The sequence below is a fragment of the Panthera uncia genome, chromosome D1 (assembly GCF_023721935.1).
Source record: "Panthera uncia isolate 11264 chromosome D1, Puncia_PCG_1.0, whole genome shotgun sequence".
NCBI classification, from domain to species: Eukaryota; Metazoa; Chordata; class Mammalia; order Carnivora; family Felidae; genus Panthera; species Panthera uncia.
Window position 1 is genome coordinate 55,000,262 of NC_064808.1, and position 17,306 is coordinate 55,017,567.

The following is a 17,306-nucleotide window of genomic DNA, read 5'->3' on the forward strand; positions in this document are numbered from 1 at the left end:
ACTGATTTACCATGACATGAGCACTTCATTCTGGCTCTCTGGGTATCAGTTTCCTCACCTGGAACATGTACTCCCAAAACACTTCTTGCAATAAACTTATGATTCCAAATGTCTACTAGTACTGCTCAGAACGCTCTCATACCACCCACCCCACCCCATCCCTTTTAAACGTCTGTTAGTTTTGAAGATGGTTTATCTGCTAAAGGCCTCGAAATAAAACTACTGCTTTGATTTTGGAAGAAAACTGTTTCTTACTCAATCTTGAATAGAAATACTCCTTTCAGCCAAACAGCAGGTGACAAATTACTTGAGAAAGCAGGTCTATCAGGTTTCCCTGGCTCTCTCCTTGTGGGTAGAAATTCAGGTGGGCCTGTTTACATATCTGGAAAAGGTCAAGTTCTGAAACACTTTTTTGGAGGCGGCCTAGAAGAAAGCCACTATACCTCCCACAGGTTGGGACACACATCAAGAGCAGTTAAGGGGACTTGAGATGAACCAGTTTTACCGTTTTCCCTAGATTTCCTGTGTTTTATGTAAATATATGCATCAAGAAAGATATAATCGTTTCACAGAGATTAAAATAACAACCCCTTATATTCGGGTAACAGCTTATAGCTTACAAATCTTTCTTATATACGAAACTTATGCTCATAACATACCTGAAAATCCCACAAGATAGATGCCTCTATCCCTATTTCACAAATAAGGCAACCAGGGAACAGAGAGGTAAAGTGGCTTGCTCATCACGAACTGGTTAACTAGGATTTGGAAGACCCAGCCAGGTTTCAGGGCTTCTACTCCAGGGTTTTGTCATTGCAATAGTTCTAATTAGCTCTATTTGGTTAAGAGCTCTCTCTCTGGCCTGGAATGAATGCATGGAAACCTTCCCCTCAAGCGATGCCCAAATTTGTATATTAACAAAAACTTAGTGCAGTTTCATTAAGTCAATGTTAACGGACACTTCCTCTCTGTCACATGTGCCCACATGGGTCAGGTTTGATTCCTGATCTGGGGGAAACAGACACAAACAAAATAAGAGAAAGACTATACCAAAAGCGCAGGTAGCTGTGGGAACCCAGAGGGGCTCCTAACCCTGCCTGGGTAGGTTAAAAAGAGCCTCTAAAGGCTGATGATACTGTAGATAATTTTTGTTTCTACTGAGTATAGCTTAGATTACCCCAAATAATTTTACCTCTCTGTTCCTCAGTGCCTTATTTATAAAACAGGGCCAGCAATAACCTGTTTGTCTAGTAAAAGAATACAAATCTGAAGAGTACTGAAGCTGATTCATAAAGAAAGGATCTCAGAGCTTTCTTTAACAAAAGTATTCAAGAAGCTCTTTTAGAGGTGCCTGGGTGGCTCAGTCAGTTGAGTGTCTGACTCTTTTTTTTTAATTTTTTTTCAACATTTTTTATTTTTGGGACAGAGAGAGACAGAGCATGAACGGGGGAGGGGCAGAGAGAGAGGGAGACACAGAATCGGAAACAGGCTCCAGGCTCCGAGCCATCAGCCCAGAGCCTGACGCGGGGCTCGAACTCACGGACCGCGAGATCGTGACCTGGCTGAAGTCGGACGCTTAACCGACTGCGCCACCCAGGAGCCCCGAGTGTCTGACTCTTGATTTTGGCTCGGGTCATGATCCCAGGGTTGTGGGAGTGAGCCCTGCATTGGGCTCCATGCTGAACGTGGGCCGGCTTAGGCTTCTTTCTCCTTCCTCACCTCTGCCCCTCTCCCCTGCTTATGTGCACTCTCTTTCTCTCTCAAATTAAAAAAAAAAAAAAAAAAAGTCTTTTATTTTCAGAAGTAGGACCACAGTGGAGACCACAGAAAGTTCAGAGCTGCTTTATGTTTAAGCTCTACTGAGGCTAATTCAGGGCTGTTTTTGAACCTTCTGCATGCAGCCTTGCATGCAAAATGATTTTCACAAAAGCTTGGCAAATTATAGCTGAATCAGAGAGTATGGCATGAGTTGCCCTCAGCACTATGTTTTTAGATGATAAGAGCTAAAGGGAATCTTAGACATGAACGTGTATGGCCATCACATTTCATGGCTGAGGAGAAGAGAAATGCATTTGCTCAAAGTCACAAAGCAAGTTAATGACTTAGCTAGGGCCAGAACCCAGTCCTCTGACTCCCATTGCAGAACTCTATTACATCATCATCTGGAAGGCACATTTCAGAGAAGTGGTGGGCAGGTCTGTATTTCTCAGGACCAAACACAGTGCCTGACTGACACATAAACTTTGTGGGAGGAAAGAATATATGGGTGTGTCACTGAGGGTAGAATCAAGAGACAACAGAGACCTCTGAAAATCAGATATCCACCCTGATGAGTGCTCTGCCCTGGATAAACAGAGAGAGGCCAAATAACAAGTGATTTATAGATTTGTAATTCATGCCAAAAATGTTGGAGGTGTTATGTATCATATTCACAAACAAGAGGACATTATTACATTTGCTTAGCTACATCATGAAGATCAGGGTGCTGGGATACAGAAATAAACACACAGTCCCTGTCCCAAAGAACAGACAGCTAGTGGGGAGACACATTTAGAGACATCTTCAGCGCAGACTGATATATAATATGAAGAAAGACAACTGTGTGGGAGTGGGGGTGGTGGTATGGGGGAGTTTGGGAAATCTAGAGGGAGGTTTTGTGCTAGGAGAGGTGGTCACTAGGCTTCAAAGTGTTGGTGTCATTTAGTCTATCTTGAAGGATGAGGCATAAGTTTGTTGAAAAGGAGAGAAAAAAAGGCATTCTAGGAAGAGAAAAGAGCATGGTCAAAGGCTTGGTAGTAGGAGAGAGAATGGTGCATTGGCAAAAAACAAACTGTTGACTGTAAGAAATGGTGCAAGATGAGGCTGGAAAGACTGATTAGGCCACATGCCTAAGCACTTTGTGTTCTATGTCACTGAGAGTGCAAGTGATACGAAGCCAACAAAGTATTTTAAGTTGAGAGAGGTCATATTTGTTGACAAGACATATAACCTCAACAGCAGAATGAAAAAGATACTGAAAGAAAACACTGGAAGCAGCAACCATTAAAAGGGCTATCCCATTAGTCCATGTTTCTGAAGCCTGAACAAGCAATGTGGCACTGAGAATGGAGAAGAGGTGACAGAAATTTTCTGTGTAAGAGGCCATGATGCCCTGTATTGGACACAGTGGAATAAATATATTAATCCTGTGACTTATCCTCTGTTAAATTCCCCATAAGCAACTTTGATGCAGGGAAGGCAAAGTAGGAAATCAGAGAAGGTGTTAAGAAGAGGGCATTTGACCAAGGCCTCAGATTCATCTACCTCCCCACTTAACAAACATTTACTGCTGCTTATGTGTCAGATGCAGTTTTAGGTGTTGGGGATTTAGCATAAATAAAACAAAACAAAGAAAAATCCCTGTTTCTGTAGGACTTCTATTCTTCTAGAAAAGACAGAAAGTAAACAAAACACACTGTTAAAGGCTGTAGACAAAAATAAAGCAGGGAAGGGGCGCCTGGGTGGCTCAGTCGGTTGGGCATCTGACTTCGGCTCAGGTCATGATCTCGCAGTTCGTGGGTTCAAGCCCCGCGTTGGGCTCTGTGCTGACGGCTCAGAGCCTGGAGCCTGCTTCGGATTCTGTGTCTCCCTCTCTCTCTGACCCTCCCCTGTTCATGCTCTGTCTCTCTCTGTCTCAAAAATAAATAAACGTTAAAAAAAAAAAAATAAAGCAGGGAAGAGGGATAGAAAATGTTGGGGAGGGGCTACAATTTTAGATAGGTGGTCAGGGAAGGCCTTCTGAGACAAAGTTATTTCAATAAAGACAAACCAGGGGTTAAGAATATACCAAGCAGAGGAACATCAGATCCAAAGGCCTCCAGGCAGGAGTCTGTCTGTATTCCAGAAAAAGCAAAGGTGGGGGGGTGGGCAGCATGGCTGGAACAGGGTGAATGTGGAGAAGAGCAGGATACCAGCTGGAACTTGGTAGCTGGGGAAGGGGAGAAAGGAATTCAGGCTGAGAAAGGTGTGTGAACAAAGGCCCAGGGAATAGCCTGCTGTTTGTTGTGATGCAACACAAAGGAAGCCAAACACTACTGGAAGAAAATCACCATTGTGTCATCCACAGTCACTCTAAAATCATGTCAGTTAGTCTTAGTGGAGCCCTTGCTGCTGCTCAGCAATTTTCTTATCTATTTCTTCATGATTCTCATAACTCCCCTGCAATGACTAGCCAAAAGAGGATCCAGTCAGAGGATAAAGTGCTGATATTATCCCCCATGCCCTCTCTAAGCAAGCCCAGAATATACACTTTCCTACTTTAATACCTTTGTTTAAGTTGAAATATCTACCTGGAGTTTTATCCCCACCTTTCTGAAATCCTATTCATTCTAAAAACTTTTCTTGATTTCTCAAACATATCTCATCTCTGTTTTTAAACTCTCTAATTTTTTTTTTAATTTTTTTTTCAACGTTTTTTATTTATTTTTGGGACAGAGAGAGACAGAGCATGAACGGGGGAGGGGCAGAGAGAGAGAGAGGGAGACACAGAATCGGAAACAGGCTCCAGGCTCCGAGCCATCAGCCCAGAGCCTGACGCGGGGCACGAACCCACGGACCGCGAGATCGTGACCTGGCTGAAGTCGGACGCTTAACCGACTGCGCCACCCAGGCGCCCCTAAACTCTCTAATTTTTAAAAAAAATCTTTATTTTTGAGAGACAGCGAGAGAGAGAGAATGAGCATGCGTGTACACATGAACAGGGGAGGGGTAGAGAGAGAGAGACACAGAATCCGAAGCAGGCTCCAGGCTCCGAGCTGTCAGCACAAAGCCCAACCTGAGGCTTGAACCCACAAACTGTGAGATCATAACCTGAACCAAATTCGGACATTCAACTGACTGAGCCACCCAGATGCCCCTCTAAACTTTCTAAATTCTATATATTATAGAGCTCTTTTGGCCTTCAGAACATTTTGCTTTATATATCATTAATTGTGTAGTTGCCAGTCTTCTTAACGGGGATATCGGCTCTCAGAGGACAGAAACTATGTGTCATCTGCTCTGCCCTCTCTGTACCTGGCACTGGCCCAGGAGAGATTTACTACTTGCTGAATTGAACTGTCATTCTTGCAATGTAAGCATAGCACTGGGCATGCAATACATACCCACCCTGGACTAGAGTGACTGGTAAACATAGTGTAGGCAGGATTAACTGGCAAACACAGCCGTATCTCAGGCAGAATGGTATACAGGAAAGAGCATGGGCTTCAAATCCAGACATAGCTGGACTCAAATCCTGGCTTCCCAGAGTTTATTAACTGTGTAACTCATGTCACTTTAACTTCTTGATCTTTAGAAAATGGGTAGGTACTGCAATCTATTCACACCATAACTGCACTTGTTGTAAGGATTAAATGAGATAATTATTGTGCAAAAATGAGAATAGAACTTGATACAAGGAGATGCTCAATAAATTATCGTCAAATTACCTTCCCAAGTCATATTTTAAAAATGGAACTTATCTAATAGAAAAGTTGTAAGTATATTTGTATTGTCTTGTATTTGTACTTGTATCACTTTTTGCAATACAGGCACCCCCCCTAAGATGGAACGTAAGTCATACCTCTGTATTTTAAAGTCTATTTTCAATGCAATAACAATAACAAAACAATTCTTTAAAAAAATTAAAGTTTTTTGTGCTTTCCTTAATTCAGTTTTCACCTAATATACTTGTCAAAAATAGGCTGCTTTGGTGGGTCAGTAAAAAAGCAAAAATTATTTCCTGGTTTTGTGATTCAAATGGGATCTCAGTATCTCTAATACAGCAAAGCAAGGACTGTACTTGGAGAAGACTTTGTCCTGAGATAAAACATTTCAAGGTGATTTCTATTGTTGACAACATCACAGGTACTGTTAATATTACAAGTGACTATTGCCAACTATTGCCTATGTTCACAATCACAGGAAATGTTAAGTTTTAGTTTGAGAGTAATAAAATTCAGATGTAATCATTTTCCTTTTCAAGTTCACCAACCTGACTTTTATCCTTGGAGCCTTTGGGGGGTTTAGCCATGCAGTGTTAAGAACTCTTGGCCCCAAGTGCATAATGAAGAGGACCTGAGTTGGTAGCAATGGAAAGAAAAAAAGAGTCCTAAGAGAAATTTAAGAGATAATACAACAATTTAATGGATTTGATGATTTGATGGTGGATAAGGGAAAGAGAAGTATCTAAGCTGACAGGTTTCTGGACTGGGGAATTAATGATATGCAGAATTAATAAAACTGGCAAGGTCCACTTAAGTTCAGAAAGGCTCTCATGTTGCTTAAACCTGTAGGCTTGAGAAATATCAAAATTATTGATTAAGATGGTTAACAGTTATTACAGATTCTGTCATGATTTGAAAGATTTGTGAAGACAGGACCATGGCCTGAGGTGTCAGATAGATGTTCCTGGAAAAGTAAGTAGGGCATACCTTTTAAGCTCAAATGCATGGCTCTTTCTACCAGGATACTAACTGCAAAAGTTCCATCCAACTCATCTGGGCCCTCCTGGGCTGGGCAGACTTCCCCTGTGGTGGTGTTGCAGGGGACCTGGGTGGAGGCAGGAGACTTCTGGTGGCCAGGTGATGGAGAGCGCTGGATCTCATCATGCCTTCTGGGGAACTGCTCAGACTCACTGTGGCTGCTGCAGTCCACAGAATCCAGTTCATGAGCAGGCCCAGGGTGTGGGGAAGGAGAGGAAAGAACCACGTGAACTCGCAAGGCAGCTCCTGAGAGGTTGGAAGCATTTCGCCCAAACAGAGGATACACACCTGTGAGAGGATGGAGGAGAATAAGCCCAAACAAGCAGGAACCAAGAACACCCTCTAACCTTGGAGGAGATGACTGAGAGTGCTTGTGGTCCTCTCTCCTTTGACAGGCCTACATGCCCCAACAAACCAGTCTGTAAAAGAAAGTATGAACTTAGTATTCCTTCCTTTCTTCCCAGCACACACACTGTCTCCATTAATGGAAAGTAGTGAGAGCTTGGATTTGAAGTCACAGCCAAATGACTACCAGGCAGAGCTGTTGTGGAATAGATTTAGGTGCTGGGGGCAAGCAGACTTAGATGACCTCTGAAGCCTCTTGAAAGTAAGATTTTTTTTTTTTTTAATTTTTTTTTTCAACGTTTTTTATTTTATTTTTGGGACAGAGAGAGACAGAGCATGAACTGGGGAGGGGCAGAGAGAGAGGGAGACACAGAATCGGAAACAAGCTCCAGGCTCTGAGCCATCAGCCCAGAGCCTGACGCGGGGCTCGAACTCACGGACCGCGAGATCGTGACCTGGCTGAAGTCGGACGCTTAACCGACTGCGCCACCCAGGCGCCCCGAAAGTAAGATTTTTTTATTAAAAGGAGTGGCCTGTCTTCTCTTCCACATGTCCTTACTGGCCCTTGTCCTTAGGCCTTCTCCTTAGGAAGCTGTCCTGGTGCTCAATTTAGCGTGTTTCAACAACTAAATATGTTCTGGCAGTAGCCCTGAAGATCATTTGGAAGTGAAGTAGGAGGTGGAGGCAAAGGAGGCAAGAAAGAAAATTAGAGGAATTAGTACTTGTTGAGTGTTTTTCACGTGCTAGAATCTGAGGGGTTAGGTAACCCACCAACGTGACTTTTTCAAAAAGTGGTAGATTTAAACCCAGGGATCTGAACTTATAGACTTCTTGGATATTAAAATGAGATTTAATTATAAAGCAGAAGGCACTATGAATTCTTTCAGAATCTCAAAGATTGCTTCATTAGACTCATTTCAATTCAGGAAAATGGAGCTATTTGATTCATAGCAGCAAGATGGAACTTTCCGTGTTTTTTTTATTTTTGTTTTTAAGTAACCTCTTTTCTTCTGATGCAATGTGTGAATTATCATCATTATCACAAGGAGGAAGTAAGGGTGATAGGAGGGGAGTCATCTAAAAACAACATAGCCAAATCCTTACCCCAAGAAACTTAACAGTTACTTGGAAGGCCGGCTGGAAGAATGACTGGATGGACTGCTTGACTCATCCAACAAATACATCAAATGCCACACCTTGTACAAAGCCCCTTCACAAGAGGATAAAAAGCTTAGACTGAAGGGATGTGGAGAAGCATGAGAGAAATGGACAATCTGAAAAGTTAAATCCTGCCTTTGGTATCACTCAGTAAAAAGAGGTACTTGTGCTTGAGTTTGATCCCTAAATGTTTATTCAGTGTTCCAGACCTACTTTCTTCAGCACAGTGAAGTTAAAAGCCTATCTTTACAAACTTTAGTTCAGGTGAGCTTTGCCTACTTCAAATACTTTTTCTGCATGCTCCCTGAAGTGACTCTAGGCTTGCCCAGAAAATAGGGCACATGGCATTTAATGAGGTGCTCAGCAAAGCCAGAATTACACCTGCTGGGTCCATAGAGAACCAGAGAATCCAGAATTATCACCCAGATACTCAGTTCTCCTTATTTAGCTTGGGCCACTTGTTCAACAATAGGGTTTAGAGCACAAGGCTAACAGAGCTAAAATAGGGTTGTGACTCAGTTTCTTTAGCTGTATAGTGAAGAAAATAACAACTAACCTTACAAGGAGTGTCCCAAAGAAAAAACATCATGTTTATAAAGAATCTAGTCTGGTCATTATAGTTACTAGACTTATTTTTCTAAATGGCAAAACTGTCCCTCCTCTATTCAGACCCCATTGAAACAGCTTTCCATAGCTCTCAGAAAAACGTACAGTACTCTTGTTTGCTTTTCTAGCTTCATCTCCTATCATCTCCCATCCTATATATCCTATGATCCAGCAGTACCAAATTACTTACAGTGCCTAAAAGGTGTCAAACTGCTTCATGCCTCTGCACCTTCACAGGCTATTTTCTTGTTCAGAATATCATCCCCCCCCCCCCTTTTCTTGGCTTATTCCTAAGTCCTTTGAAACTCAGTTCAAGGGTCATTTCCACTGAGGTATCATCCTTGAACCAAAGAGATATTGCATCCCTGTGCTCCATAATACCACTGAGAATACCTTTTCATAGTTCTTCACTGTAAATGTTTATTTACTACTCTATTCTCTCATTATTTCTTATTCATTTTGAACTCCCAAGGCCAAGTATATGTATCAAGTACTGAACGAAAGTTGAAAAGAAAGCATCTAGCACATAATGCCACTTGTAAAATGTTACCTTTTTCCTTTCTGCCTTGTGAACTAGTTTAATACCATGAAGATTTTCTTTATGATTTCAAGATATGCTGACCAGACAGGGAGGATATCCTAGTCTCATTAGCAGGGATGTTTTTCAGAGTATTTAAAAAACGAGCATTCTAGATTATCATATAGGCTCTTATACATTTTTTTTCAGGTAGTCCCCCAAGTTCACCCAGTTTTATTTTACACTTACTGACTGAGAACAATATTCTAGGGAGTGTATCACATAGTGCTTGTCATAGAGCAGGTACTCAAACCACAACAGCTGAGGATGGTTCCTCACTTACCACTGACAGTTAATGTCCTTGCTGACCTCTCCCCAAGTCTGACCAGGTCCACATAGGCTGAGCCAATCCAACTGTCTGTCTGGTGGGGCCTCTCCACACTGTCATTGCCATAAGCCCGCCACACTTGGACCTCTAACCTCTCTTCCCTGAAATACCAAAGCAGTGACGGGCCCCTATTGACTTCTGCTCTTTTGGATGCCTTGAAAGTAACCATGACCTGCTTTTTGTTTGTAGATTCTTTAGGCTTCTTGAGAGGGGTCCAGAAGGCTTCATGATCGTAAAATTTGTAGCGGAGGTAGCAGTGTATGTTCTTATGAATGTGCTTTTGGCCGGCAAGAAGCACACAATGGATGGGCAGCCAGAGCCTTGGGGTGGATATGGTGACAGTGGCTGGCTCCTCTTCATCCATCGTGACAAGATTCTTCAGGTTATTCTCAAAGCTCCAGCCCAATAGCTCAGCAGCTTCCAACACCCGCTCTCTATCTCCAGGATGTGTGAAGGAAACTGAAAGTTCTAGGCCACCCACAATCTTCTGCATGAGCTCCAAACAGTGAGGCAGGGCCCCATCTTCTGGTAAAATGATAGGATACCATCCTGTGATCCCTTATGGAAAAAAATAAGATTTTCAATTATTGTTTTAAGAATAAAAAGATATACCCACTTCCTACTTCAGAGCCACCATCACCCTGGCCCAAGATAGAAAAGAAAACATATCCACAGAGCACTGGAGTTTGTTTCATCTGATTACTGAAAGACAATGTGATCAGATGGAAGAACAAAGGCTGGGAGTTGGAAGACCTGAGTTCTCTCCTAGGCTCATCTCAAAACTAGTAGTTCAGTCTAGGTAAGCCATTAATTTCTCTCAGCCTTGGTTTCCTTACCTGACAAATGGGAAAATTAGTGCTAACCTTACACATCAGACAAAGTTGTTTAATCATCAAATGAGATAATGGTTTTGGAAGAGTTTGAAAGAAGTGCTACAAAAAATGTGAAATGGAGGGGTTGGAAGATGGCAGCCAAGTAGGAGGACTCTGGCTTGCTTTGTCCCATGAATAAACTAGATAACTATCAAATCATCCTAAATACCCCAGAAATTGACCTGAAGACTGGTAGAACAAACTTCACAACTAAAGGGAGAGAAGAGGCCACATCGAAGAAGGTAGGTAGCGTTAGGGACGTAGTTTGGGAAAGAAACTATTGCCGTTGTGGTAGGGGGAGAGCCATGGTCACATGGAAGGGAGATAGATTAGCACAGGGGAGTTCATGGGGGAAATGAATCCCCATAGCAATTGGCTTGGAAGACAAGAGGGGCTGAATTTCCTGAGTTCCTGTAATGAGTGGGGCTTAAAGCCTGGAGTTTGAAAGGTCAGCATGCTTGGCTCTGATAGAGCCTAGAGGGCACTGGGGCTGCTCTTGGAGAGGAGGTAGGCAAACAGCCTGGGAACACAGTGTGGGAACATACACTAGGGCACACAGTGGGAAAGTTATTTGCTCACTTCAGAGAGTGTCCCAGAGAGATAGAGAGATAGTGTTCACAAAGAGACGCCTCTGGAACGAGAAGTTGGCTGGTGTCATTTACATTCCCCACCCCTCAGCATAAGCACAGGGAACCAACGCAGTGCTGACACTCATTACCTAACTTGCTTACACCAAGCCCCATACCCCCTGCTTTGGTGCAACTGTCCCTCCCAGTCATGCTTGCCTTAGTCCCAGCACCACAGGCCCCCTGCCCCAGAAGACTAGCCCAAATCTCTGCTCACAATGTGTTTCCCGACGTGGGAGTTTTGTGGAGGCTGGGTTCCTGTGGGGTGGCAGTGGTGACAGGTTTCATTTCACACAAAGACCAGAGCACACCTAGTTAAAATGCACACCACCTTCAGGCCAGGGACCAAACACTGCCCACAAAAGGCAAAGAGAGCCTCTGCAGACAACTGGCCTGAAGGATAAAGTGACCAGGAAAAAACAGGAGAGCACACGCAGCACATACTGGAGACACTCCTGGAAGTACCAAGCCATGGGGAACAGGAGTAGCAATACTTACATTGGGCAAAATTATATTGGACATTACTCCACAGGACACTACAGGACCTCTTCTTCACAAGATCATGACCCTCAAGAACAGGAGATGTGGCTGACTTTCCCAACACACAGAAACAGGCACAGTGACTTAGACAAAATGAGAAGACAGAGAAATTTATCCCAAATGAAAGAACAGGACAAGGCCATGGCTGGAGATCTAAGTGAGACAGATATAAATAACATTCCTGATAGAGAATATATAGTAATGGTCATAAAAATACTCACTGGAGTCGAGAAAAGAGTGGAACACATGAGTGAGACCTTCCTTAACACAAAGATAAGAACATAGCAGAAGCTCAAGAAGTGGAGGAACAAATTTATGACCCAGAAGACAGAATAATGGAAAGAAATAAAACTGAACAAAACAGAGGAAAAAAGAATTATGCAAAGTGAGAACAGACTTAGGGAACTCAGTGACTCCATCAAATGTAGTAGCATTCATATTACGGAAGTCCCAGGATAATAAGAGAGAAGGGGGGGGGGCAGAAAATTTATTTGAAGAAATAATGGCTGAAAACTTCTGTAAATCTGGGGAAGAAAATAGATATCCAGATCCAGGAGGCACAGAGAACTCCCAACAAAATCAACATAAGCAAACTCACACTAAGACATATTAGAATTAAATTGGCAAAATATAGTGATAAAGAAAAAAATTTTAAAGCATTAAGACAAAAGAAGACAGTAACTTACAAGGAAAAACCCATAAGGCTAACAGGATTTTTCAGCAGAAACTTTCCAAGCCAGAGGGAGTGGCACAATATATTCAAGTGCTGAGGGGAAAACTCTGCAGCCAAGAATACTCTATCCAGCAAGGCTATCATTCATAACACAAGGAGATATGAAGAGTTTCCCAAACTAAAACTAAAGGAGTTCATAACCGCTAAACCAGTTCTGTAAGAAATATTAAAGGGGACTCTTTGAGGAAAGAAGAAACCAAAAGTGACAGTATAAAGGTAGGAAACACAAGAGCCATAAAAATGGATGTTTCTGTAAAAAATCAGTCAAAGAACTCATAAATTAAAAGGATATAAAATATAACAACATATACCTAAAATGTGCAGAAGAGAGGAGTCAACAATGGGTTCAAACTTAAATGACCATCAACTTAAGATAGACTGCTATATGCAGAAGAGGTGATATGAAAACCTAATGGTAACCATATATCAAAAACCACTAATAAATATGCAAAGAATAAACAGAAAGAAATCCAAATATATCATTAAGGAAAATCATCAACCATGAAAGAGAGAAAGATAGGATCAGAGGAAATCTTCAGAAACAACCATAAAACAAATAATAAAATGACAATAAATACACATCTATCATAATTATTTTCAATGTAAATAGACTAAACATTCCAATCAAAATACACAGGGTAATAGAATAGATAAAAAAACAAGACTCATCTGTATACTGCCTACAAGAGACTCACATTAAACCTAAAGACACCTGCAGATTGAGGTGATGGAGTGAGGGGATGGAGAAACATCTATAAGGCAAATGGATATCAAAAGAAAGCCAGAGTAGCAATACTTATATGAGATAAAATAGACTTTAAAACAAACTGTAACAAGAGACAACGAAGGACACCATATAATAATAAAGGGGACAATCCAAGAAGAAGATATAACAAGTATAAATATTTATGTACCCAGAGGCACCTGGATGGCTAGGTTGGTTAAGCACCCAACTCTTCATTTAGGCTCAGGTCATGATCTCACAGTTTGTTGAGATTGAGCCCTGTGTCAGGCTCCACGCTAAGCGTGGAGTCTGCTTGGGAGTCTGTCTCTCCTTCTCTCTCTCTCTGCCCCTCCCTTGCTCATGTGTGCTTTCTTTCCCTCTCTCTCAAAATAAATAAATAAACATTAAAAAATATTTATGGATCCAAATACATAAAACAGTTAATACCAGACATAAAGGAAACAATCGGTAATAATACAATAATACTAGCAGACTTTAACACCTTACTTACATCAAGGGATAGATCATCTAAACAGAAAATCAATAAGGAAACAGTGGCTTTGAATGACCCACTGGAACAGATGGATTTAACAGATATATTCAGAACATTCCATCCTAAAACAGCAGAACACACATTCTTTTCAAGTACACACATTACATTCTCCAGAACAGATCACATATTAACCCACAAAACAAGTCTCAACAAATTCAAGAAGATGGAAGTCATACTATGCATCTTTTCTGACCACAACTTATGAAACTAGAAGTCAACCACAAGAAAAAAATCTACAAAGAGTACAAATATATGCAGGTTAAACAACATGAAGTGTTAATAAACAATGAAGGGTTCAACTAGAAAATAAAAGAAGAAATAAAAAAGTACACGGAAACAAATGAAAATGAAAACACAATGGTCCGAAATCTTGGGATGCAGCAAAAGCAGTTCTAAGAGGGAAGTTTATAGCAAATGAGGGCTACCTCATGAAGTAAGAAAAAAATCTCAAATAAACAACTTACCCTCACACCTAAAGGAGCTAGAAAAATAACAATAAAGAAAATGTAAAATCAGTAAAAGGAAAGAACAAAGATTAGAAGAGAAATAAATGATATTGAAAACAAAAAAAAAAAAAAAAAAAAAGAGAGAAAGAACAATGAAACCAGGGGCTAGTTCTTTGAAAAAAAATCAACAAAATTGATAAACCTCTAGCCAAACTGATCAAGAAAAAAAAGGGAACTCAAATAAATACAATACAGAGATAATAACAACTAACACCACAGAAATACAATTTTGAGAATATCATGAAAAGCTATATATCAACAAATTAGATAACCTAGAAATGGATATATTCTTAGAAACATAAAAATGACCAAAACTGAGAAAGAAATGGAAAATATGAAGAGACTGATAACCAGTGAAGAAACTGAATCAGTAATCAAAAAACTCCCAACAAACCAAAGTCCAGGACCAGATGGCTTCCAGGTGAATTCTACCAAACATTTAAAGAAGAGTTAATAATATTCTTCTCAAACTAATCCAAAAAATAGAAGAGGAAGGAAAACTTCCAAATTTATTCTGTGAGGCCAGCATTACCCTGATACCAAAACCTGATAAAGGCACCACAATAAAAAGAAAACTACAGGCCAATATCCCTGATGAATACAGATACAAAAATCTTCAAAAATTCTAGCAAACTGAATCCAAGAGTACATTAGAAAAAAATCATTCACCACCATCAAGTGGGATTTATTCCTGGTTTTCAAGGGTGGTTCAATATCTGTAAATCAATCAGTGTGATACATCATATCAATAACAGAAAGGCTAAGAACCATATGATCCTATCAATAGGTGCAGAAAAAATCATGTGATAAAGTACAACATCCATTCATGATAAACCCTCAACAAAGTACCTTTACAAGGAACATAATTCAACATAATAAAGGTCACTTAGAAAAGCCCTCAGCTAACATCATCCTTACTGGGGTAAAAACTGAGAGCTTTTCCCCTAAGGTCAGGAACAAGACAAGGATGTCCACTCTCACCACTTTTATTCAACATAGTACTGGAAGTCCTAGCCATGACAAGTACACAACAAAAAGGAATAAAACACATCCAAATTGCTAAAGAAGAAGGAAAATTTTCACTATTTGTAGATGACATGATACTATACATTAGAAAACCAGAAAGACTCCACCAAAAAACTGTTAGAGCTAATAAACTAATTCCATAGGTTTGTAGGATACAGGATAAATGTATAAAATCTATTGTATTTTAATACACCAGTAATGAAGCAGCAGAAAGAGAAATTAAGAAAACAATCCTAATTATAATTGCACCAAAAATACCTAGCATAAGATACCTACGAAAAAACCTAACCAAAGAGGTGAATGACCTGTACTCTGAAAACTAAAATACTGATGAAATAAACTGAAGACAACACAAAGAAATGGAAAGACATTCCATGTTCATGAACTGAAAGAATATTGTTAAAATGTTGATACTACCCAAAGCAGTCTACATATTCAATGCTATCCCTATCAAAGTAACACCAGCATTATTCACAGAGCTAGAACAAACAATCCTAAAATTTGTATGGAACCAGAAAAGACCCCAAATAGCCAAAGCAATCTTGAAAAAGAAAACTAAGGCTGCAGGCATCACAATCCCAGATTTCAAAACGTATTACAAAGTATGCTACTGTCACAAAAACAGATACTCAGATCAATGGAACAGAATAGAGAACTCAGAAATGGATCCACAAACATATGAACTAATCTTTGACAAAGCAGGAAAGAATATCCAATGGAATAAAGACAGTCTCTTTAGCAAATGGTGCTGGGAAAACTGGACAGCGACAGGCAGAAAAATGAATCTAGACCACTTTCTTACACCATACACAAAAATAAGCTCAAATGTAAGACAGGAAGCCATCAAAATCCTAGAGGAGAAAGCAGGCAAAAGCCTCTTTGACCTCAGCCACAGCAACTTCTTTCTCAACATGTCTCCGGAGGCAAGGGAAACAAAAGCAAAAATGAACTATAGAGGCCTCATCAAAATAAAAAGCTTCTGCACAGTGAAGGAAACAGTCAGCAAAAATAAAAGGCAACCGAAGGAATGGGAAAAGATATTTGCAAATGACATATCAGACACAGTGTTAGTATCCAAAATCTATAAAGAACGTATCAAACTCAACACCCAAAAAAACCAAATAATCCAGTGAAGAAATGGGCAAAAGACATGAATAGACACTTCTCCAAAGAAGACATCCAGATGGCCAACTGACACATGAAAACATGCTCAACATCCCTCACCATCAGGGAAATACAAATCAAAACCACAATGAGATACCACCTTACACCTGTCAGAATGGCTAACATTAACAACTCAAGCAACAACAGATGTTGGCAAGGATGTGGAGAAAGAGGATCTCTTTTGCACTGCTCGTGGGAATGCAAACTGGTGCAGCCACTCTGGAAAACAGTATGGAGGTTCCTCAAAAAATTAGAAATAGAACTACCCTACAACCCAGCAATTGCACTACTAGGTATTTATCCAAGGAATACAGGAGTGCTGTTTCAAAGGGGCACATGCATTGCAATGTTTATAGCAGTGCTATCAACAATATTGAAAGTATGGAAAGAGCCCAAATGTCCACTGACAGATGAATGATAAAGATGATGTGGTATATATATACATATATATACATACACACACACATACATACAATGGAGTATTACTCAGCAATCAAAAAGAATGAAATCTTGCCATTTGCAACTACGTGGCTAGAACTAGAGCATATTATGCTAAGCAAAATTAGAGAAGACAAGTATCATATGACTTCAGTCCGATGAGGAATTTAAGATACAAGACTGATGAACATAAAGGAAGGGAAGCAAAAATAACATAAAAACAAGGAGGGGGACAAAACATAAGAGATTCTTAAATATAGAGAACAAACTGAGGGTTGCTGGAAGGGTTGTGGGTGGGGGGATGGGCTAAATGGGTAAGGAGCATTAAGGAAGACACTTGTTGGGATGAGCACTGGGTGTTATACAAAGGGGATGAATCATTGGAATCTACTCCTAAAATCATTATTGCACTATATGCTAACTAACTTGGATGTAAATTAAAAAAAGAAAAGATTAAGAGACATCAACAACAGAAATAACAAAAACAAACAAACAAAAAACAACCCCCCTCCACCAAAACCCTGCCTCATATGATCCATGGCACCAATTCACTTCTCCAACCCTCAGTTTTCTCATCAGCCAAATGAGGATATTAGGCCTCTAAAAGTCC

At 40.5% G+C, this 17,306-nt stretch overlaps 1 protein-coding gene across 9 annotated transcripts in view; it reads right to left on the reverse strand.

Moving 5' to 3' along the window:
* C2CD3 (C2 domain containing 3 centriole elongation regulator) overlaps positions 1-17,306 on the reverse strand; it is a 145,495-nt gene that overhangs the window by 51,941 nt on the left and 76,248 nt on the right. For all 9 annotated transcript variants that reach the window (XM_049652074.1, XM_049652047.1, XM_049652031.1 and 6 more), the window contains 2 exons: positions 9,470-10,072; positions 6,450-6,788 (listed from right to left, as the gene is read on the reverse strand). In XM_049652074.1, the coding sequence (XP_049508031.1) occupies positions 6,450-6,788; positions 9,470-10,072 (942 nt within the window). The remainder of the gene's footprint in view (positions 1-6,449; positions 6,789-9,469; positions 10,073-17,306) is intronic.